This window comes from Coregonus clupeaformis, chromosome 1, assembly GCF_020615455.1.
Source record: "Coregonus clupeaformis isolate EN_2021a chromosome 1, ASM2061545v1, whole genome shotgun sequence".
In the NCBI taxonomy this organism is placed as follows: domain Eukaryota; kingdom Metazoa; phylum Chordata; class Actinopteri; order Salmoniformes; family Salmonidae; genus Coregonus; species Coregonus clupeaformis.
In genome coordinates, this window is record NC_059192.1 from 24,444,196 (window position 1) to 24,467,422 (window position 23,227).

At 42.1% G+C, this 23,227-nt stretch overlaps 1 protein-coding gene across 2 annotated transcripts in view; it reads left to right on the plus strand.

The window, feature by feature from the left end:
- Nucleotides 1-302: 302 nt before the first annotated feature.
- gpam (glycerol-3-phosphate acyltransferase, mitochondrial) overlaps nucleotides 303-23,227 on the plus strand; it is a 42,577-nt gene continuing 19,652 nt past the window's right edge. Inside the window, exons 1-12 of one of the 2 annotated variants that reach the window (XM_045213248.1) lie at nucleotides 303-435; nucleotides 7,206-7,250; nucleotides 11,161-11,289; nucleotides 11,581-11,700; nucleotides 12,168-12,241; nucleotides 12,974-13,087; nucleotides 13,598-13,747; nucleotides 14,143-14,242; nucleotides 17,832-17,968; nucleotides 18,336-18,435; nucleotides 20,482-20,694; nucleotides 20,912-21,025. In XM_045213248.1, coding sequence (XP_045069183.1) covers nucleotides 11,194-11,289; nucleotides 11,581-11,700; nucleotides 12,168-12,241; nucleotides 12,974-13,087; nucleotides 13,598-13,747; nucleotides 14,143-14,242; nucleotides 17,832-17,968; nucleotides 18,336-18,435; nucleotides 20,482-20,694; nucleotides 20,912-21,025 — 1,218 coding nt within the window. In that variant the 5' untranslated portion in view covers nucleotides 303-435; nucleotides 7,206-7,250; nucleotides 11,161-11,193. The remainder of the gene's footprint in view (nucleotides 436-7,205; nucleotides 7,251-11,160; nucleotides 11,290-11,580; nucleotides 11,701-12,167; nucleotides 12,242-12,973; nucleotides 13,088-13,597; nucleotides 13,748-14,142; nucleotides 14,243-17,831; nucleotides 17,969-18,335; nucleotides 18,436-20,481; nucleotides 20,695-20,911; nucleotides 21,026-23,227) is intronic. The other variant, XM_041871713.2, reaches the window with a different exon arrangement.

A 23,227-nucleotide genomic window follows, 5' to 3' on the forward strand; every position in this document is an offset into this window, starting at 1 on the left:
TCTCATAAATTAAACATTTGAGCTCCATCAAGTTTTCTGATTCCAAAACTAGAATCTGTAACAAATCGAATGGACTGCGTTTGGTATACGTTACCCTTTGCCAAAAAATAAATAAATGGCATCGTTTAAAAGGAGTGCAAGGGCGAATTGAGTTATTGCACACGCGCACTTCACAGAGTAGGCGTTCCCTAGTGGAAATATGCAAATAAATGCTAGAACGCGCCAATAGGATCTCACTAGCTCGTGTTTGGCTCTGTCCACGTCCTTGCGTGTTCGGCCAACTATGATTCCTTTGCTCCCATTGGAAACGACAGGCTCTGGTCTGTCTTATAAAAATCTTTGGTGATAGTCTGCCATTAGATCTCGAAGAAGAACATTGCGCCAACGGGGGTACATTCACAAGACATGGTGGTGCAGCTAGAGGTCGTATACAAGGTAAGACTGAGAAACATTTTTATTTAAATATTAACGCAAGCTAATATTGTGTTGGCTTGTCCCACGACGTTGATGAACCGGGTCGGTGCTGTTGCCTGTGTGTTTCTATATAGTATTTTTAGCCGTTATGCTTGCTAGCTAAACTAACGTTAGCTAGCCTGAGTGAACGGTGTGAATTAGGTTGGTGGGTTGACCATTGAATGAAATAGCATCATACTAGCTAATGTTAGTTTAGCGTGAAGGGATAGAAGGGATACAGACTTGTCTAGAAGGGATACAGACTTTGTCAGAATTGACTTTTTGTAGCAGGTTTAGGAGAATTTACGTGCACTATCGGCTGCCTAGGCTAGATATAAGTTATCTTACGCAGCAGTTTAGGATAATTAACGTATTAGGTTAGGATAATTAGGTTAACAAGGTCAGGAAAAGGGTTAGGGTTAGCTCAAATGCAAAAACAACTTTTGACGTAATTTGACAAAAGTCTATCACATCTAGACATAACCGCGTCAACTGTGATTTGATGGCTAGGCAACAATGTGAGCTAGCCTGTGCTGTATAGCTAAACACACTGCACCTGTCCTTACCTATGCAATTTACTCAGCCATAAAGCTACTTCACGTTTTTCACGTCACTTTTATGTTCACTACAATATCAAATTGCGATCACCCCCCCACATGATCATCATCCCCCCACATGATCATCATCCCCCCACATGATCATCATCCCCCCACATGATCATCATCCCCCCATGGCATCTGTCTTGTCCAGCTTCTTTTGACCTGTTTAGTGAAGATTGACAGGCAGCTTGTGAGACGGATTAACCTAGCTAGTAGCCACCCACGCATGGATAAGATGTTTTGGCAGGCAAACCATCTACTCAGCGTTTCCTTTCTAGGAAGAAAACATTAATATATTTATAACTGTTCAAGCTAATGAGTCCAATAAGCGATGTGTGCAGTAGCAACACCTTGCCTTTCATATGTATGCATAGCTTGCAAGATGTGTGAAAGCTCAATGTACCACATATCATACGTCCTTTCAATTGAAGCATTGTTAATAGGCCTAATGATAATAGCACTCACATTGTTTTGTAAATATTGATGTCCACAGGCAATTCATATGCCTATACCAGGATCAGTGAAGTGTCCATATGTGTTAAGAATTCTATGAGCAAAGTCCCCAACCCCTGTGTGCCTTGATTTTTTTCGTCAGGAGTAGTGAAGCCAGATAACAAAGCATGCATTCGAATGTGTTTGGTGTTATGATGATAGTCCTACCATCAAATCATTTCACGACCACCACTGTTTGAACACGTCAGGCCATTGACCTTTTGCAAACCCAGCAGAATTCTAGTCACACTTCTGTCATCAATGTGCGGGTCACCTACTACAAGAACACAAAGGGACAATGCAGCAAAGCTCAGTCATTCATTGCTTGAGCTGGGCAGGAGCAGTTTGGCTTAGCTTATGTCCTATTCAGTGGTTAGGCCCCCCACACACACATATATATTCCCAGTCACAAACATGCGTGCTTGTTGGTGTAACTATCCATTCATAAAGAGATTCTCTCAGCGTCTGATGGTGACCTAGTTCCAAACTGGAAGGCACTACCCATGGCGTGATTTTCCTATTAATTACATTAGGAATGCCTCCCCAAGCTATCTGTCCACAAATTAAGTTGTGTGTGTATACTGTACTTGTTTTCTTGTTTGTCAATGAACAGTGATTAGCCTAAGCCTACCACAGTGGATGTTGAGTTATTATATTGCCCATGGATTTATACTGTAGCCAGGTTAATTTTAGTAATAGGCTAGATGAACTGTAGTAGCCTTTCTGCTTCAGGATCAGAAACTTATTTCAAGCCAATGAATCAGCCTCATTGAAACCATTATATAGACTTGGCATGAACTGTCAAACATAAGAACAATGGAATGATCAGAAGAATAGTCTACATGTCACTCAGCTGGACTTAGGCTTGCCATTGACCTACATCAAAAACAGAGGGACAAAGGGAGGGAAAGGAAAAGCGAAGAAAGGAAGGTAAAAGAAAGGTTCATTTGACTTCAATTACACCCATAGCTTTGGGAAAAAATCTATGTTTTTGAATAAGGATAAATAATTGTAAATCGGTTGGTAGCAACTAGCCTAATGCTTGTTATACGAATGCTTTCCTTTCTTCCAGAAAGTTAAGCTTCAGGCTTACGTACAGCAATAAGGGCTTTTGTGAGGACAAACCCCGTTCTGTCGATGACTCAAGCTAAAAGTCCTGACGATGGGCTTTTATGATACTGCATCTCATGTCACCCCAAGGTTGGCCCGCAGCTATGGTACAGTGAGTGGGTTCATTTGACTGCAGGACTACAGGGAAAGGCAATAGTACAGAATACGTTGCTCTTTGTTTAGTGCAAAGTTCCTCTATTTCCACACTGTCAGGGCAGTGTGATAACAAGAACTTTGACTACAGATGCATATCAGATTGGAGGAGATTGTATTCTTATTGTGCGTGGTTGTATTTCTGCTGAGCTCACTTGGAATAGGCTAACTCCCTTTTTTGCTCAATTCTAGAGGAAAAGACAGAGCTAGAGTATCAGTGCATTTATAATGTCCATATTTTCTGTTAAACAAAGAGCCCTTATTAAAATTAAACACAACAGGGTTCCGGGGTTTGGGGTAAGAAATAACATTGGTTTTGTGCAGCAAGAAAACACATTTATTGCAACGCAGCTGCATGAGCAATTGTGTTTTGGGGTTAACCTAGGGTTAGGCGATTCCATATCGAAGCAATCGCCTGTTCTCCCCTATTTATGACCTTGGATCAGATGAGACAACATGCTGAATTTAAACACAAAGCAGAGTGAAAGAAAAAAAGATGATATGTTTACCCATTAGAGAAATGGTTAGAATGTGATTTCTGGACCTGCCATGTGTATTTATTGATTAGATAAGAATGTAATGTCGAGTCCTAGTGAAGACCTTGCCCAACGGCAATAGACTGCCAAGTCATCATCCCAGTATTGGAGAGATTTGGAGAGGGACATTTCAAGTCAACAAAGGATGTTCTTATTATGGCTAGTAGGGCAGGGAATTGCCAGGGACCTCACGATACTTAGGTGCCGATACGGTGCATTCGGAAAGTATTCAGACCCCTTTACTTTTTCCATGTTTTGTTACGTTACAGCCTTATTCTAAAATTGATTAAATATAACATTTCCCTCAGTCTACACACAATACCCCATAATAACAAAGTGAAAACAGGTTTCGCAATAGAAAACAGAAACCTTATTTACATAAGTATTCAGACCCTTTACTATGAGACTCGAAATTGAGCTCAGGTGCATCCTGTTTCCATTGATCATCCTTGAGATGTTTCTATAACTTGATTGGAATCCACCTGTGGTAAATTCAATTAATTGGACATGATTTGGAAAGGCACACAGTTGACAATGCATGTCAGAGCAAAAACCAAGCCATGAGGTCGAAGGAATTGAACGTAGATCTCCAAAACAGGATTGCGTCGAGACACAGCTCTGGGGAAGGGTACCCAAAAAATTCTGCTGCATTGAAGGTTCCCAAGAACGCAGTGGCCTCCTCCATCATTCTTATATGGAAGAAGTTTGTAACCAACAAGACTCTTCCTAGAGCTGGCCGCCCGGCCAAACTGAGCAATCGGGGGAGAAGGGCCTTGGTCAGGGAGGTGACCAAGAACCCGATGGTCACTCTGACAGAGCTCGGAGAACCTTCCAGAGGGACAACCATCTCTGCAGCACTCCACCAGTCAGGCCTTTATGGTAGTAGCCAGACGGAAGCCACTCCTCAGTAAAAGGCACATGACAGCCCGCTTGGAGTTTGCCAAAAGGCACCTAAAGGACTCTGACCATGATAAACAAGATTCTCTGGTCTGATGAAACCAAGATTGAACTCTTTGGCCTGAATGACAATCGTCACGGTGAAGCATGGTGGTGGCAGCATCATGCTGTGGGGATGTTTTTCAGCGGCAGGGACTTGGAGACTAGTCAGGATCGAGGGGAAAGATGAATGGAGCAAAGTACAGCAAGATCCTTGATGAAAACCTGCTCAAGAGCGGTCAGGACCTCCAACTGGGGTGACGGTTCACCTTCCAACAGGACAACAACCCTAAGCACACAGCCAAGACAACGCAGGAGTGACTTCCGGACAAGTCTCTGAATGTCCTTGAGTGGCCCAGGCAGAGCCCGGACTTGAACCCAATCGAACATCTCTGGAGAGACCTGGAAATAGCTGTGTAGCGATGCTCCCCATTCAACCTGACAGAGCTTGAGAGGATCTGCAGAGAAGAATGGGAGAAACTCTCCAAATACAGGTGTGCAAGTTTGTAGCGTCATACCCAAGAAGACTCAAGGCTGTAATCGCTGCCAAAGGTGCTTCAACAAAGTACTGAGTAAAGGGTCTGAATACTTATGTAAATGTGATATTTCAGTTTTGTATTTTGTATACATTTGCAAAAATTTCAAACTATTTTCGCCATGTTGTTTTGGGGTATTGTGTGTAGATTGAGGCAAACATATATTTTTTTACATCCATTTTAGAATAAGGCTGTAACGTAACAATGTGGAAAAAGTCAAGGGGTCTGAATACTTTACGAATGCACTGTATGTACTTCAATTCTATATATAACAGGCCCCCATTAACATCGAAGGGGCTGAAGTGGAGCGGGTCGACCATGGTGTCCACCACCAACAAACTATCATGGTCCAAACACACACAGACAGTTGTGAAGAGGGCACGACAACACCTTTTCCCCCTCAGGAGACTGAAAAGGTTTGGCATGGGTCCCCAGATCCCCAAAATGTTCTACAGCTGCACCATCGAGAGCATCCTGACCGGTTGCATCACCGCCTGGTATGGCAACTGCTCGGCATCTGACCGTAAGGCGCTACAGAGGGTAGTGCGTACGGCCCAGTACATCACTGGGGCCAAGCATCCTGCCATCCAGGACCTATATACTAGGTGGTGTCAGAGGAAGGCCCAAAAAATTGTCAGACTCCAGTCACCCAAGTCATAGACTGTTCTCTCTGCTACCACACGGCAAGCGGTACCGGAGTGCCACGTCTAGGTCCAAAAGGCTCCTTAACAGCTTCTACACTGCTGAACAATTAATTAAATGACCCCACCCCCCTTGTTTTTACACTGCTGCTACTCACTGTCTATCTATGCATAGTCACTTTACAAATTACCTCAACTAACCTGTACCACTGCACATTGACTCTGTACCGGTACCCCCTGTATATAGCCTCGTTATTGTTATGTAATATTCTTGTTACTTTTATTTTTACTTAGTATATATTTTCTTAACTTTATTTCTTGAACTGCATTGTTGGTTAAGGGCTTGTAAGTAAGCCTTTCACAGTAAGGTCTACAACAGTTGTATTCGGCACGTGACAAATAAAATTTGATTTTATATTGCGATTTGCTCACTGCAGAGAGACGAAAGGACATGAGAATTTGTTTTGATCAGTCATGGACATAAAAGTTCTAAAAACATGTTGGCTCACTATTTAAAAAATATTTGTAGTGTCTCTGTTTTATAACTTTAAATGCGTTATGAAATAATGACATTAAAATGATTTTGAGCTTTTTAATGGTCAAAACATACAAAATATTCCATTGTCTCTGTCAGGTCCACATTGGGTAGACATCAATAGGAAATTACTATGAAATAATATATTACATGTAGATATTGCATAGTTTTTATTTTACTTAGTTTTTATTCCTTAACCCCTAAAACTCTAAACCGTGGGGGCATCATATTTATGAACAAATTATTTGATAAAATATTGAATTTGAACTTTACTACTATAGCCCATAGAAACGCATTGATTAACTCATTCATAAATGGCAAAACATATCTGACTGGCCAATAAAAAGAAAATATTAAGATGGGCAGTCTGAGATATGGCTTGGTCAGCATCCCGGAGTCGCCTCTTCACTGTTGTCGTTGAGACTGGTGTTTTGCGGGTACTATTTAATGAAGCTGCCAGTTGAGGACCTGTGAGGCGTCTGTTTCTCAAACTAGACACTCTAATGTATTTGTCCTCTTGCTCAGTTGCGCACCGGGGCCTCCCATTCCTCTTTCTATTCTGGTTAGAGCCAGTTTGCGCTGTTCTGTGAAGGGAGTAGTACACAGCGTTGTACAAGATCTTCAGTTTCTTGGCAATTTCTCGCATGGAATAGCCTTCATTTCTCAAAACAAGAATAGACTGACGAGTTTCAGAAGAAAGTCCTTTGTTTCTGGCCATTTTGAGCCTGTAATCGGACCCACAATTGCTGATGCTCCAGATACTCAACTAGTCTCAAGAAGGCCAGTTTTATTGCTTCTTTAATTAGCACAACAGTTTTCAGCTGTGCTAACATAATTGTAAAAGGGTTTTCTAATGATCAATTAGCCTTTTTTTAAATGACCAACTTGGGTTAGCAAACACAATGTGCCATTGGAACACAGGACTGATGGTTGCTGATAATGGGCCTCTGTACGCCTATGTAGATATTCCATAAAAAATTAGCAGTTTCCAGCTACATTAGCCATTTACAACATTATCAATGTCTACACTGTATTTTTGATCAATTTGATGTTATTTTAATGGACAAAAAATTTGCTTTTCTTTCGAAAACAAGGACATTTCTAAGTGACCCCAAACTTTTGAACGGTACTGTATGTTGCATGAATACACAATGGAAATACAATTAAATCATTATTAAACTCACAATTTCACATTTTCAACATATATTTTCCAGATTCTACACTTGACAAGCAGTTCTCTTATTCCACCACTTGGGACAGTGAGTAGGCATGGTCATGGCTGTGTGTAAATTTACTCACACTCTCAAGCAAACATTCATATTGATAAAGCTCACACTTCGTGTGGAAATGATCTCATGCATGGTTTACGCACAGATTTGTGCCTACGCATGATTGATAAATGAGGTCCCTGATATCTCTAGCTTAAACAGACTGATTTCGATGGATTTTTGTTCAGTTATGTTCATTAGATTGACGCATGGTTGTGTCAATCGACTCGTCTCTTAAGGATTAAAGTAATCTAATTTCTGCCCAGGCAGTAGCAGCCAGGCAATCATCTAACGTAGTCTCTGTGCTCGCCGTACTGGATTGTCTTTAGCCATCCTATTTAGCTAGGCTAGCCTGCCTAAGTATGTCAGACAGCTCTGCAGCAGTCATTTTACTAGTTCTTCTGAGTAGATGAGGCATACTTTTTCGAACTGTCTCAATTCCTCTCTCATGCGGTCTGTGTGTATCTAACCTAACATAGCAGGCAGTGGTGTGAAGTACTTTAAAGTATTTTTACTTAAGTAGTTTTTTGGGGTATCTGTACTAAAAAATTTTACTTCATTCCTAAAGAAAATAATTGACTTTTTACTCCATATATTTTCCCGGACACCCAAAAGTACTTTTTAATGCTTAGCAGGGCAGGACATTGTCACTCACTTATCAAGAGAACACCCCTGGTCATCCCTACTGCCTCTGATCTGGTGGACTCACTAAACATAAATGCTTCGTTTGTAAATTATAAAATATTTGTGTTGGCGTGTGCCCCAGGCTATCCATATATTTATTTTTTTGCCGTCTGGTTTGCTTAATATAAGGAATTTTAAGTCATTTATACTTTTACTTTTGATACTATTTAAAATCAAATACAAATTGATACTTGGAGTCAAAGTATCGCTATAACATCGTCCCAAATAATATTGCAATATGTAACTATTTATTTTATTTTTTCATCACTAATGGCTAGGCTATATTTAAGCGGGGGTGTGGTACGTGGCCAATACTCCAAGGCTAAGAGTGCCTGGATACAGCCCTTAGTCGTGGTATATTGGCCATATACCACAAACCCCGAGGTGCCTTATTGCTATTATAAATTGGTTACCAATGTAAATAGAACAGTAAAAAAAATGTTTTGTCATTCCTGTGGTATAAGGTCTGATATACCACGGCTTTCAGCCAATCAGCATTCAGGGCTCGAACCACCTAGTTTATAATAAAACTTGATGAAGATAGCCTATGTCCGTGTTGTTCAAGAACACAGAGCAGCAGCTCCACGTGCGCGCGCAAGCACACACACACACACACGTGGGTTTGGTGGAGCCTGCCTCTGCCCGTCCATAAATACGGAGTGGCTTTGTGACCAGACTCTCTGGACCCCTCTTTCCGATAGCTAAACAACCTTCTGCGCAGGTGCTACTTTACACACACCTTTTTTACGTTGCTATTGCTTCCCCCTCACTTCCTGTTCTCCCTCACCCCGTGGTGATGATTGGAGGTCTTTGTCTGGTGTGAGACATGGTCTGTTCTATTGTATTTTCATCAGCTCAAAACGGAATAAATGTCTGCGATACACAATGATCAATACATAACAGAACTGAATATAATGGAATAGGAACATTATAATGTCAAGACAAAATCAAAAACAATTTCTTATGCGATTTTAGAATTGTGCGAATGCTTGCATTTTTCTCTCATGGCCAGAACTCAGCAGCTCGCGCCATTAGGCAAAATATGTGCTTTGATTGAAACAAAACACAGTTAGGTTAGAGATTGTTAACATCTGCTCTAAAATTTGCTCATGAAACAACACTACATAATTCAAGAAGATATAAATTCATATTCACATTTAAAATCTGACTTTTTCACCGGTAAAACGTGAAAAGCTATCCAGGGATTGACATTAGTCTGAAAGGCACTTGCCCATCAGACAAGTCACTAGTATTTCTTTGGTTGTGTGAAGATTAGTCACTTGCCCAAAAAATGTGAAAATTGTTGTTTAGTTATGAGACCTGGCCATAAGCAGACCTGTGCTGCTGTAGTTATGCTTCAGTGTAGCATAACTACTTTTTTTTTTTTACACCTGTCTAACTGGGCAACCACAGAGCAGGCTCAACCTGCACGGCTACCATAAATGCCATACATTTTCCAACTTTCACTTAAACTTTAGGGGTGAATCAGTTTTAGGCTAGGCATACTGGAATTCTTTGCAGTTTTGTTGATTTTAATTTAAAAGGGGTGTCTTGGGTGGACGGGGCAGTTCGGTCTGGTCGCACACTTCTGCCTCATAAATATCCCTTTGAGATGGTGTGAACCAGCCAGCTCGCTTGCTGCTTACAAGGGCTGGGACAATACCAGTACCGCAATACTGGTATTGACCAGACCTGCTGTTTTCAACTCTCTCTCTCTACCGCACCTGCTATTTCAACCTCTAAATGCCCGGCTATGAAAAGCCAAGTGACATTTACTCCTGATGTACTGACCTGTTGCAACCTCTACAACTGCTGTGATTATTATTTGACCCTGCTGGTCATCTATGAACGTTTGAACATCTTGGAGAAAAATCTGGCCTTAATGGCCATGTACTGTTATAATCTCCACCCGGCACAGCCAGAAGGGGACTAGCCACCCCTCAGAGCCTTGTTCCTCTCTAGGTTTCTGCCTTTTCAAGGGAGTTTTTCCTCGCCACCGTGCTTCTTCATCTGCATTGATTGCTGTTTGGGGTTTTAGGCTGGGTTTCTGTATAGCACTTTGTGACATCTGCTGATGTAAAAAGGGCTTTATAAATAAAATGTGATTGTCCCGGCCCTTCTGCTTACACCCCTCTCACTGGACAGCTGCAGTGATGTGTGAATGTAGGAGTGTATATAGAGGCTACATTATTAGTTTGTGAATGAGTTTATCTGCGTGTATTTTTGTGTGTGTATTTTTACATGCATCTATTTGTGTGTGTGTGTGTCTGCATCATTTAGGGTGTGTGCGTGCATGCATGTTGTACATTTGTGTGTGTTGATCGGGGGCCAGAGCCTGGGTAGCCTGTAACCTGACACAGAAGGGGAAAAAGGCTCTCGCCCACAGGTCAGCGAATTGGCTTCTGGTACTAATACATACTTAGGTCATGAAGGACGTGAAGGAATGAACTCGGGGCCGGGGGGAAAAAAAGATCTCTACTCATTTTGCCAATTGCCAGTGGTGGTGAGGACCTATTTAGAGGGGCTGGAGGGGTCACTCATACCTCCAATTCTGTCATTCCCAGTCCCAAGCCTAGGGCCGTATAAAATCTGCGATGCAGACGGAATCACAGAAACCGGACAATAAAACGGAATTCAACAATATAAAAAATGTAGGAAATCAATTAAATGTTTTGAACTTATTAGAACATTCATTTGCCCAAGTTTATCATAAGACATCAACAGAATGCATCAGTGATTTGTATTTCCTGCAACTTTCTGAAGAGGCAATGACACAGGAATGCCCCTGTCTGTATATGTGCGGTGCGCGACGATCATGGTAGATGTAAAGGCTTTCCCAAAAACCTTATCTATTCAATGTTGACTACAAAGTAACTTATGCCTACCTGGCAGAATGATATCATGATCATTTGCCTAAATCCAGTGTGGATTTGTGTTGCAAACTCTGCCATGATCACGTGTGGTACAGAAACCGTCTCCTGCTAGCTGCGCAATTGAATTAAAGAGTAACTACACTCTAAAATCTAAATTTATTTGACACAACCCCAATTCAATCATCTGTGACCCCAGTCCCAAGTTCCTACCACCATACCTCATTTGTTTAGCCTGATATATTAGCTATATAAGCGCCATATGGCTTGGAGCCTGGTCATTGCTGTGGGGACCTCTATTGATGGCATTGTGTTGATCGGTGATTGTGAATCTCTCTGTCCCGCAGATTCCTAGCTGGTGTGTGATATAAAGGGAGGAGATGGAAATGGCCGTCACGATTGGGCCAGACAGCCTGCTCCAGGTCAATGGAGCCGACCAGGGAGGCAGCCGCTGGAAGCAGCCTAACGACGACTCGGTAAGATGGGATTGAAAGATGAAGTAGTGATGCGGTTCCCCATGTTTGTTCTTTTTTTTAGTTGCCGGGATTTAAAAAATGTTTAGGTGGGTGTTAGGGAGGACCATCTTGCTCAGTAATGGTAGGGGAAACACTAAAAGACTTGACACTGAGAATTGCTGTTGGTTGAGAATTGTAGTGTGTAGGTGTGAAAGACTGACACGGCGCAAAGAACTAGGGTCTATCTATTTCCTATATGGTCATCTTTTGTGTTTTGAACAATGGTGAAAACTGAAGTGTGTGTGTGTCCAGGACCGCAGCTCCAGTCCGTCTGTCTTGCGCTGTGTGACCAGCACGTGGAAGGAGGGCTTGCTGAACAGAAAGAGGCCATTCGTGGGCCGCTGCTGCCACTCTTGCACGCCACAAAGTCAGGTGAGCCCAGCTGTGGTCTAGTTTACTCTAGTCTAGCCGTAGGGTTACTCAAACCCCAGCCTGGTGATCCCAAGTATTGCTGGGGGTGTTCATTAGGGCATGACGTTTCGCGACGGAAAAGGACTTCTCCATTTCAGGTTTTCTTCCGTTTCGTGCCTACTGAACATGACCCAGGGTCATGTTCATTACACCAAACAGAAGAAAATGGACTGAAACAGGAAGGGACTAGGTCCAGGTCCTAGGTCCAGATTTGAATTAATTCCACCTGGAGGACAAAAAAAGTATTCCACTGAATAGATTCTGTGGATGATTCTCCACTCTTCTGCTCCGTCCAACATTTTAGGTAGACCCAAACCACTGTTGGTGATATTCTATTTTTAGAACCCCAGAGCATGAACTTATTCATAAGCTTTTGTGTCCCAGCTTGCAATAGATTTACCTGACAGAGCTCCTCTGTTTTCTTCCAGGAGAGACTCTTCAACTCGAGCATTCCTTCTCTAGGACTGCGCAATGTGATTTACATAAATGAGACACACACCAGGTAAACCAGTAAACCCACGACAGCACTTAAGTCATTGGTCGGAGAGACCATATTGAAAGGCTCCCTTTTAATAGACCTTATTCACGTGGCGGTGTATTCAAACACTCGTGCTGACATTCAACGTATTTCCAGCACGCAGGTTTGACACCTGGTACAGTATAGTAGATATGCTGGTCTAGTACTGTACTTCAAACGACATGTACTCACCACTAGTCCATGAAGCTCATGGTGTCCCTGTGAAACAGTGGAAACCTAAAAGATGAATAATTGACTGTCAGCGGACACGGTCCACTCATATCCGGTGACTGACCTCAGTGATCCCAAAGTTGACAATAGCTGCCTTGTGCTTTACAAAACAGGACAAATGCAGATGTTTTTCATATCAACAAAACACCAACTTGTACATTTGACAAGATGAGTCATGACAGGTGGATTTTGGTGGTGGTAGGGTTGTAAAATTGCTAAGTAGAAATTGCTCTCTTGTAAATAATGACCAAAGTATTTCACTGTAACTATATTACTGTACAAGATAATATAAACAATTCCACCCAAGTTGATCCTGTGCATTGGTGGACTACAGCTGTTACAATGTAATAGTTATTTCTAATTTGTTTCTATATGGCTACGGTAACAATGTTAATAGTATATCATTGTGATTGGGTGCACTCAGACTGTCGCGGTTACTGTGTGTATGCACAGTATGTGACAAGAGTATTCCCTGTGGCCTTGCAGACACCGGGGCTGGCTGGCCCGCAGGCTCAGCTACGTGCTGTTTGTCCTGGAGAGGGACGTCCAGAAGGACATGTTCGCCCGCAACGTGGTGGACAATGTACTCAACAACAGCAGGTATCACAGAGAGACAGAAAGAGGGGAACGGGAGGGATGGGGAGGGCCACTCCTGCATTGTCTTGGCTGTGTGCTTAGGGTTGTTGTCCTGTTGGAAGGTGAACCTTCGCCCCTGACTAGTCTCCTGCTGAATTAAGATTACTTAATCTCCTTTTGAACTGACTTCATAGACTTTGAAGACAAACCAGCCCTTGGTTTCACACATCTAATGTATTTATATCTGAGGTCATGAAGTGAAGGAAAGGAAAGGAGCTAATGTATTGGTGCACAGCCAAAGAAACAAAGCAGACAACTCTCAGATCATGATTTTAGCAGTGCACTTGTAATGGTAATTTCCCATGAACAGTACCCTTGAAACAGTCATGTCCTGAGAATAGTGGTCTTGAAACGGTCATATTCTCAGCATAGCTCCCTTGAAAGTCGGAGGTTTGAAAGGCATTATACTCAATTAGCTTTTGACCTTCAAGGAGAAGACTAATGCTCATCTCTGACAGTACTTGTCTGTCCCAGGGTGGAGAGTGCCATTGTGGAGGTGGCCACTGAGTTGGACCCTACGGCCACCGAGGCCGGGGTGGAACGTAAAGCGGTCAGCAAGGTGAGGCGGAAAGCCAGAGGGTTCCTGCAGGAGATGGTGGCCAACATCTCACCCGCCTTCATCAGGTAGAGCACCTTTCAGCGAGTCCTCTACTCTCAAATCACTCAATGTAATGTTCTTTGGCACTGGCAGGGTTCCCACCAACCTTTTTGAAATAATTGAAAATGGGTGACATCCTGGAAAGTCATGGTTGAGGAATCACAATGTCCTTGACAAGTCTGAATGTGTGGTTATTTTCTAACAAATGTATGGTTTTGTCTATGGATATTGCTGACAATCAGTTATATAACACAGATTTGAATCAATCCTCATGCTAGTTCTAATCAATGTAAGCAGTGCTCAAAGGAAGAAGACCATAGCATGTCGGTTTGTCCCTGTTACAAAGAAAGTTGCTGAACTCAAAAATGTGTCAGGGACAACGTCACTGAAGGAGCCATACTTGTAAATTTTTGTCTTTCAGGTTGACAGGATGGGCGCTTCTCAAGCTCTTCAATGGCTTCTTCTGGAGCATCCAGATCCACAAAGGCCAGCTGGAGATGGTGAAGAAAGCTGCTACAGAGGTTAGAATCACTGCTAACATTTTATACTGCTGGCATGATGCTGTTGCGACAGTGTGAAAAATGTCCTCATGTTTAGAATATGTAAATAAAATAACTTTTTGATAGTTTTTAACATTTTATGCATAATCAGAGTTAAATTTGTCATTAAAGGTACACTATGGAATTTTGAGTTGCTAATTGTTTACCTAAAATGTTGGCACGTGTTGACTGTATGGTTCATGGAATAATATAAATAAATGTCTTGCTTCATTAAACCATACAAACCTTAGTCCTGGTAAATCATGGGACCCTTTCTGTCTCGAGAGCAACCCCGGGAACAGATCTTCCGCAATGTTACCTTAACTGTCTTTTTTGTTGTTGATAAAGCTACGCCAGTCTTATGTCAAGCCAGCTAAACTAAAGATGTTGTTCAGATTACCCTTACCACCTTTAACCATTATTGATTGCCCTATCACTTCCATTGATTGTTAGCTATTGATGGCTTGAGTTAGCTGAGGTTTGTAGTGGCTGTTTAAAGAACCAAACCATGGATTGGATTATAGTTTCTGCTGGCCAATGCTGTTGACTACTTTCAGGGTTAGGGAACAGCTAACTTCCTGAACGTACACTTTTATAGGGCGTTCACTCACTGCTCTAGAATGTAGTGAAATACGGGTAAATTCAAGAGGGTGCTACTAAATTCATGTCTAAACCTAATTTTCTTTAGCCTTTGTCATTATGAATCGCATACAAATAATCAATAGATTGTTCTCTACAATATTACAACCTTTAATATGCTTGTACTTAATAGTGTTGATTAAATAATGTTAGTTTGTTGTGACCATTCCTAGTTTATATTGCCCTAGTCTTGGTTGTATTTCTTTCATATTTCGGCATTGGGAGGTGGTAACATTAGGCGTTTCCGCGCTTTGGATTAATCAAACTCGTCTTGATACCCTCTTCATTTTCATCTCCAGATCCGTGCCTTTCTATTCCTCTAACCCTGGTCAATCAATGTTGACAGGGGCTGTTTCTATGGCAATTTAAAGGGGAAGACTCACAAAATTCAGTAGGGTAGATATGGAAATTCAGTCTTAACTTTATACTGAAATATAAAAATATAAATGCAACCATTTCAAATATTTTGCTGAGTTACAGTTCATATAAGGAAATCAGTCAATTGAAATGAATTCATTAAGGCCCTAATCTATGAATTTCACATGACTGGGTAGGGGCACAGCCATGGGTGGTCCTCTGGGGACCACACCTGTCAGGTGGATGGATTATCTCGACAAAGGCTAAAATGCTCACTAATAGGGATGTAAACAAATTTGTGCAATTTTCTTTAGAGAAATAAGCTTTCTTTGCGTATGGAAAATGTCTGGGATCTTTTCTTTCAGCTCATGAAATATGGAACCAACACTGTTATTGCGTTTATATATTTGTGTGTGTACAGTGCATTCGGAATGTATTCAAACCCCTTGACTTATTCTAAAATGGATTAAATAGTTTTTTCTCTCAATCTACACACAATACCCCATAATGACAAGGCAAAAACAGGTTTTTTGAAATTTACACAAGTATTCAGACCCTTTACTCAGTACTTTGTTGAAGCACCTTTGGCAGCGATTATAGCCTCAAGTCTTTTTGGGTATGACGCCACAAGCTTCGTACACCTGTATTTGGGGAGTTTTTCCCCATTCTTCTTTGCATATCTTCTCAAGCTCTGTGATGTTGGATGGGGAGCGTCGCTGCATAGCTATTTTCAGGTCTCGCCAGAGATGTTCGATCAGGTTCAAGTCCAGGCTCTGGCTGGGCCACTCAAGGACGTTCGATGACTTGTCCCGAAGCCACTTCTGCATTGTCTTGGCTGTGTGCTTAGGGTCATTGTCCTGTTGGAAGGTGAACCTTCGCCCCAGTTTGAGGTCCTGAGCGCTCTGGAGCAGGTTTTCGTCAAGGATCTCTCTGTAATTTGCTCCATTCATCTTTCCCTCGATCCTGACTAGTCTCCTGCTGAAAAACACCCCACAGCATGATGCTGCCACCCCCATGCTTCACCGTAGGGATGGTGCCAGGTTGTGGAGAAGTACAGATCAGGGTTGGGTTATAAAAAAATATCAGAAACTTTGAACATCCCACGGAGCACCATTTTTTAAATCCATTATTTAAAAAATGGAAAGAATATGGCACCACAACAAACCTGCCAAGAGAGGGCTGCCCACCAAAACTCATGGACCAGGCAAGGAGGGCATTAATCAGAGAGGCAACAAAGAGACCAAAGATAACCCTGAAGGAGCTGCAAAACATATGGAAGAAGGTACTCTGGTCAGATTAGACTAAAATTGAGCTTTTTGGCCATCAAGGAAAACTCTATGTCTGGCGCAAACCCAACACCTCTCATCACCCCGAGAACACCAACCATGTTTTTCATTGGCAGGGACTGGGAAACTGGTCAGAATTGAAGGAATGATGGATGGCGCTAAATACAGGGAAATTCTTGAGGGAAACCTGTTTCAGTCTTCCAGAGATTTGAGACTGGGACGGAGGTTCACCTTCCAGCAGGACAATGACCCTAAGCATACTGCTAAAGCAACACTCGAGTGGTTTAAGGGGAAACATTGAAATGTCTTGGAATGGCCTAGTCAAAGCCCAGACCTCAATCCAATTGAGAATCTGTGGTATGACTTAAAGATTGCTGTACACCAGCGGAACACATCCAACTTCAAAGTGGTAGGAATGTTGTGTAAATCAAGTGATACAAACCCCCCAAAAATCTATATATATATATATATATAGAATTATTGTAAAATTAACTCTGTCCATAAGGTGTAGATAGTAAGTATAGACCGGAAGTAGAGGCCTGGGCGTTGTTGTTCACTAATTTACTCCAAGTAGGGAAAGGATGGTGGGGTTGAAAAGTAATAAAGGGGAATATATATATAAAAAATAAAAAAAACATGGGGGATTGGAAGTGATGCAGACAATTACATTGATAGAAGATACAATCTATCTGCAATATTAAGCTGATCCACCCCCAAAAAAAAAATATAAAAAATAAAAAACCCAAAAATCAATTTTAATTGTAAGGCAACAAAATAGGAAAAATGCCAACGGGGGTGAATGCTTTCACAAGCCTCTGTATATGTATGTGTGTGTGTACCCCCAAAAAAAAAAAAAAAACAGTTCCAGTTTTCATTGTGAATTTCTGAGTCTTCCCCTTTAACTGCTACATTTTGTTTTGTATTCCGTGGATTTCATTTTAGAAAAAGCCCATGTTATCACACACAAACCTGCAGCTACTAGCTAGCCTGTCAGTTGACGTTCGAAGTTTGCGCCGTTCTGCCCACGGAGCAGTGACCGAGTTCTATTGAGCAGCGACCACTTTTTGACCATGGTGTTAATGACATTCTATTCACTCTAGTCATGCAAATTTCTCTGAGTAAATCATCTAACTTTACAACTATATATGGTAGAGACATAGGGTCTGGACTATTGTTTTTCTGATGCAATTCTCTATTGAATGAAATAATCAATTTTATGGGTGAACACCATACCCTTTAACCATGGCCTAAAGGTTTTTTTTTTTTTTTTTTTTGTGTGTGTTTTGCAGTACAACGCTCCCCTTGTCTTCCTGCCCGTGCACAAGTCTCACATCGACTACCTGCTCATCACCTTTATCCTCTTCTGCCACAACATCAAGGCTCCCCACATCGCCGCCGGCAACAACCTCAACATCCCCATATTCAGGTGAGCCTTCAACTGGAAGAGGACCCATCTAGATGCTGATCTAGGTCCGTCCCCCCTTCGCCTAATGATTTTAAGAGTAGGATTTGGGAAGGGTAAACTGATCCTAGATCTGTGCCTAACTATCTGGCACTACCTGGTGAAAGCTGATGATCTCAGGTCTGATAATGGATGAAGTTATCAAGCTAGGAGAAAATGAACCTAGATCTGCACTTGGAAGAAAATCTATTTATATTCACCTGTGCAATGTGGGAGCTAGCCTAGCCATTACAGATTTGTTTGAAATATGCGATCCAGATGCAGGGTTGGTTTAGTTTTCTTATTAGACTGTATTATCTCAGTGAATGACTGGGCTTGCTTGTTTTTTCAGCACATTGATACGTAAATTGGGAGGATTCTTCATTCGGCGAAAACTCGACGAGACGCCAGACGGAAAGAAGGACGTCTTGTACAGATCTCTATTATATGTAGTAAGTCTACAAAGGAGAATGGTATCCCCTTCACAGTACTAATTAGCCTAACAGCTCTATGTGTGTCTGTCCATGAGGGAAAAAGAATGTGTGTGTGTGTCCATCTGTCTGTAGTGAAAAGGGCCTCTGGGGTTCTGCTAATGGCTTTGGTGTTTTACACCCCGTTTGGTAAATGTGGATAGGCTGGCTAAACTAGTTCTAGCTGTGTGTTGACCTTGTGTTGTTGATTTAGAGCTGTCAAGTTGTGGGTGTTTCGGAAATATTTCTGCTATTATCACAGCGGGAATCATGGGCGCGGTGGCGCTAAATGTCTGGGTTTGATTTAATAAATGAGTTGTAGGTGTGACAAGGGCTACACCATTCGCTGGCCAATAAATGTTCCCCATGCCTAAATACTGAATGCGATTTGCTTCAAGTTGTGTAGGTTATTGAGGGTCTTTGTTATCATCAACTCTAATTCGGCTGGAGGGCCCGGAATGTTCTCGACCTAGGCCATTGTGGATTGATACTGTTTATTAAATGGCATACAGTAACGAATAATAATAACAACAGTAAAATGCTTCCAGATTTTCTTAATATGGTTGTCGTTTTTGCAGTCCACAATGTTCTAGTTGGCTTCAACATGTAGTAGGGCTGGGCGATATGGTCTAAAAATCATAGCTCTATTTTCTATCTAACTTATCTCTATTCTTATTTAATTTTTATATTTGTTTTTACTGTTCTCTCTAAATAAGCTTTGTTGCACAACAAAAGGTCAATACACTGCATTTCAAACAGTCAGGAATAATCTAATAAATTCAGGGCTTGTACAATTATACCTAGGCTAAATAAAAGCCTTCCACAACCATAAGGCCCACTAATTATTTTATGAAATTAGTTTAACCTGCTTTTTTTGCAATAATCACTGATCTGGCTTTCAAGTCTATGAAAATGCCATTTTTGTTACAAATTTAACCAGAACCATGCACCTTTACTAATAATTACCAACTTCTTGTAGCAGGTATTAAAGAAAATGAATACGGGTCTCCTAAACAATCTCTCAAGCACAAGCCCCACGTGCTAGTGAGTAGCCAGCTAATCTTTATATTTAAAGTGTAGCCAACTTGGATTTATTTGCTTGCTAACAAGGTTGAATAGTTGAACTGTTATGAATAGACCCTCGGGGGGGGTAAATTGTATTGTCACATTCTCAATAGGCAAGATAAATTCCCCGTTGATATGGCTATATAGGACTGAATAATTTTTAATACGTTGGAGGACCTTGTCTTTGGTAATTGGATGAGACATTCTCTTTAAAAATGGGGATGGACACTTGAAATTAAGAATGGAGGCTTGTGAATTATGCAAAAGCATGAGGGCAAAAACCTCTATAGGCTACTTGGCTAATACATTGTAAGGATTTTAAAAAGACACGCCTACGCATTGTTGTTGAATCAAACTTTGTTATAGTAGGGTAGTCTGAGGGCTTGGTTGTTAATCTAATGAACCGGGGGAAGCAATTGTGCAGGAAAATAACTGACTAAATACGAGGGCCACTGGCATCATCGCATCTCTCGTTCCATGATGGGTCTATTTCCCAGCTCTGCCAAATGTCACGGGGCTATTTAAAGCCAAAGCATCGCTCACCTAAAGCCTTTACACTGTCCGGAAGCTGTAGACCAGTTGGAACACATTACATTTATTGCAGAATGGGGCCAAAAGCTCACACACACCATAACTGTGGTCGGTTGACCGCAGTAGGGGGATGTTGCATCTCTTGCTTTCACCGCGGTGTGTTATAGGGACCACCTGCTGGGTGCCGACGAGCGGTGGCTACTTGCACCAGTTCAACACGTAGAATTGTCAGAAAATTAACAAATGTCAGCTGGTATTCTGGTCAGAGGCACTAGGTTGCACTGGGCTGTCCATCGTTCTGGTGTGTGTTGTACACCTGGGAGTAGAAATGGTCTATTTTGTACCAGATGAGTAGATGTCATGAATTTAACCCATGTAAGCATGTCAAACAGCTAAATGATCATATTGCTAATCCCTTCCCCCTCCCCCCAGTACACGGAGGAGTTGCTGAGGCAGCAGCAGTTCCTGGAGGTCTTCCTGGAGGGCACGCGCTCCCGCAGCGGCAAGCCCTCCCCGGCACGCGCCGGCATGCTCTCCATCGTGGTGGACGCCCTGTGCAACGGCGTCATCCCCGAAGTGATGGTGGTGCCCGTGGGCATCTCCTATGACCGCATCCTCGAGGGCAACTACAACAGTGAGCAGCTGGTACGGACGTGTGTTGGTGGGGTTGGGGGTTGGGGGTTGGGGGGGGGGCGTAAGTGTGTGTGTGATTGGTTCTGTGTGTTGGATTTGTGTTGGCGTATGTTTTGTAGTTGGGGGAATATCTCTGAATACCGCCCTAAACGTGTATGTATTTATTTTCTGTAAGTATATACCATAGAGCTTTGTGTGAATTATATTTCTATGTCTACAACCCTCTCAGGGGAAGCCCAAGAAGAATGAGAGTCTGTGGGGCGTCGCTTGCGGAGTGTTACGGATGCTGCGGAAGAACTACGGCTGTGTGAGAGTGGACTTCACCCAGCCATTCTCTCTAAAAGTGAGGACAGGGAGCGAGACCTTAACACAAGCCCCCTCTGTGAAGCGCCTATCTTAACTGAACCCTTTGAAAATGTCAACTAGCCAACTCCCTCTTTTTTTAACCTACCAAATGTCAACTAACTCACATTGTAAAGTACACCAGAGTCGTGTTAAGGTCACGATATAGAAAACGATAATTAGCGTTTGTTACTGGACAAGTCCAGATAGTCCCTACCTGTTTCAGTCCGTTGTATTTCGTGTGGTGCCTAATGAACACGTCCCAGTCTTACCCGCTCACAAACAGAAAGGAGATGAAATTCATCTTAAATATAGTTATTGTATAAGTGGGTCAGACTTGTGGAAACACTGTGGGTGAAATGTGTCACATGAGTACTGGGCCCGGTTTCCAAAAGCATCTTAAGGCTAAATTCATCGTTAGAACTTTCATAGGAGCATTGATAAATCTCCAAGCTGTTTCTCAAAACCATTGCGACTTATTTAGAACAGCTAAGTGCGTCGTCAGATGCTTTTTTTCCTTTCCGTGTCACTTTACACAGAAGGCTCCGCTAAACATGGAATTACATTTTAGTCATTTAGCAGACGCTCTTATCCAGAGCGACTTACATGAGCAATTAGGGTTAAGTGCCTTGCTCAAGGGCACATCGACAGATTTTTCACCTAGTCGGCTCGGGGATTAGAACCAGCGACCTTTCGGTTAATGGCACAACGCTCTTAACCACTTACCTACCTGCCGCCCTAGAATCAAGATGTTTATCTGTCTCTCTGAACGCTGATAACTTCAGAAGGAAATTGACTACAAATAAAGTTCCCAATGTCTTTTCAATTGTTAAACGAGGGAAGGGTTAAAAGATGCTTCAAATGCAGATGACTGCATTAAGAGAAATACAGTATAGGCTACATAGACCTATATATTTTAATCATATTGAAATACATTTCCATGTTCAATCGAGTTCTACACAGTGTACAAAACATTAGGAACAACTGCGATTTCCATGACAGACTGACCAGGTGGAAGCTATTATCCCTTATTGATGTCACTTGTGAAAACCTGGATGGACTGAGACAGGGATTGTTTGTGTGCCATTGAGGGTGTATGGGCCAAACAAAATATTTAAGTGCCTTTGAACTGGGTATGGTAGTAGGTGCCAGACGCACCGGTTTGAATGTGTCAAGAACTGCAACGCTGCCAGGTTTCTCACGCTCAACAGTTTCCTGTGTGTATCAAGAATGGTCCACCACCCATTCTTGATACAGAATGGTACTGTAACAGTGTATTTTGCTAATTGTATGCTACGGTCTAATTTCTCCCTCAATACATTTATGATATGTGCAATGATGTACCACATCTGTGATTAGTGCATTAATATAGCCTAGGGTGAGCATTAGACTAAGCCGCCTCAATATTTGCAACCATAGACAGTGCCTTCAGAAAGTATTCATACCCCTTCACTTTTTCCACATTTTGTTACAGCCTGAATTAAAAATGGATTAAATAGATTGTTTTTCCCTCACCCATTTACACAATACCCCATAATGACAGTGAGAAAATGTTTTGACATTTCTTTTTACAAACTTACTGAAAATGAAATGCAAAAATAACTAATTTACATAAGTATTCACACCCCTGAGTCAATACTTTGTAGAAGCACCTTTGGCAGAGATTGCAGCTTTGAATCATCTTGGGTATGTCTATCAGCTTTGCACATCTGGATTTGGGGATTTCTCCCATTCTTCCTTGCAGATTTTCTCAAGCCCTGTTAAGTTAAATTGGGAGCGGCGATGAACAGCTATCTTTGTCTTTCCACAGATTTTCAATGGGATTCAAGTCTGGGCTTTGGCTGTGCCACTCAAGGACTTTCACATTCTTGTTCTGGCTGTATGCTTGGGGTCATTGTCCTGTTGGAATGTAAATCTTTGCCCCAGTCTAAGGTCATTTGCACTACTCTGAAGTAGGTTCTCATCAAGGATTTGCCTGTTCATTGTTCCCTCCTATCCTTACCAGTCTCCCAGTCCCTGCTGATGAAAAGAATCCTCAAGGCATGATGCTGCCACCACCATGCTTCACCTTAGGGATGGTTTTAGAAGGGTGATGAGCTGTGCCTGGTTTTCTCCAGACATGGCGCTTTGCATTCAGGCCAAAGAGTTCAATTTTTTGTCTCATCAGACCACAGCCTTTTTGCAAACTCCAGGCATGCCGTCG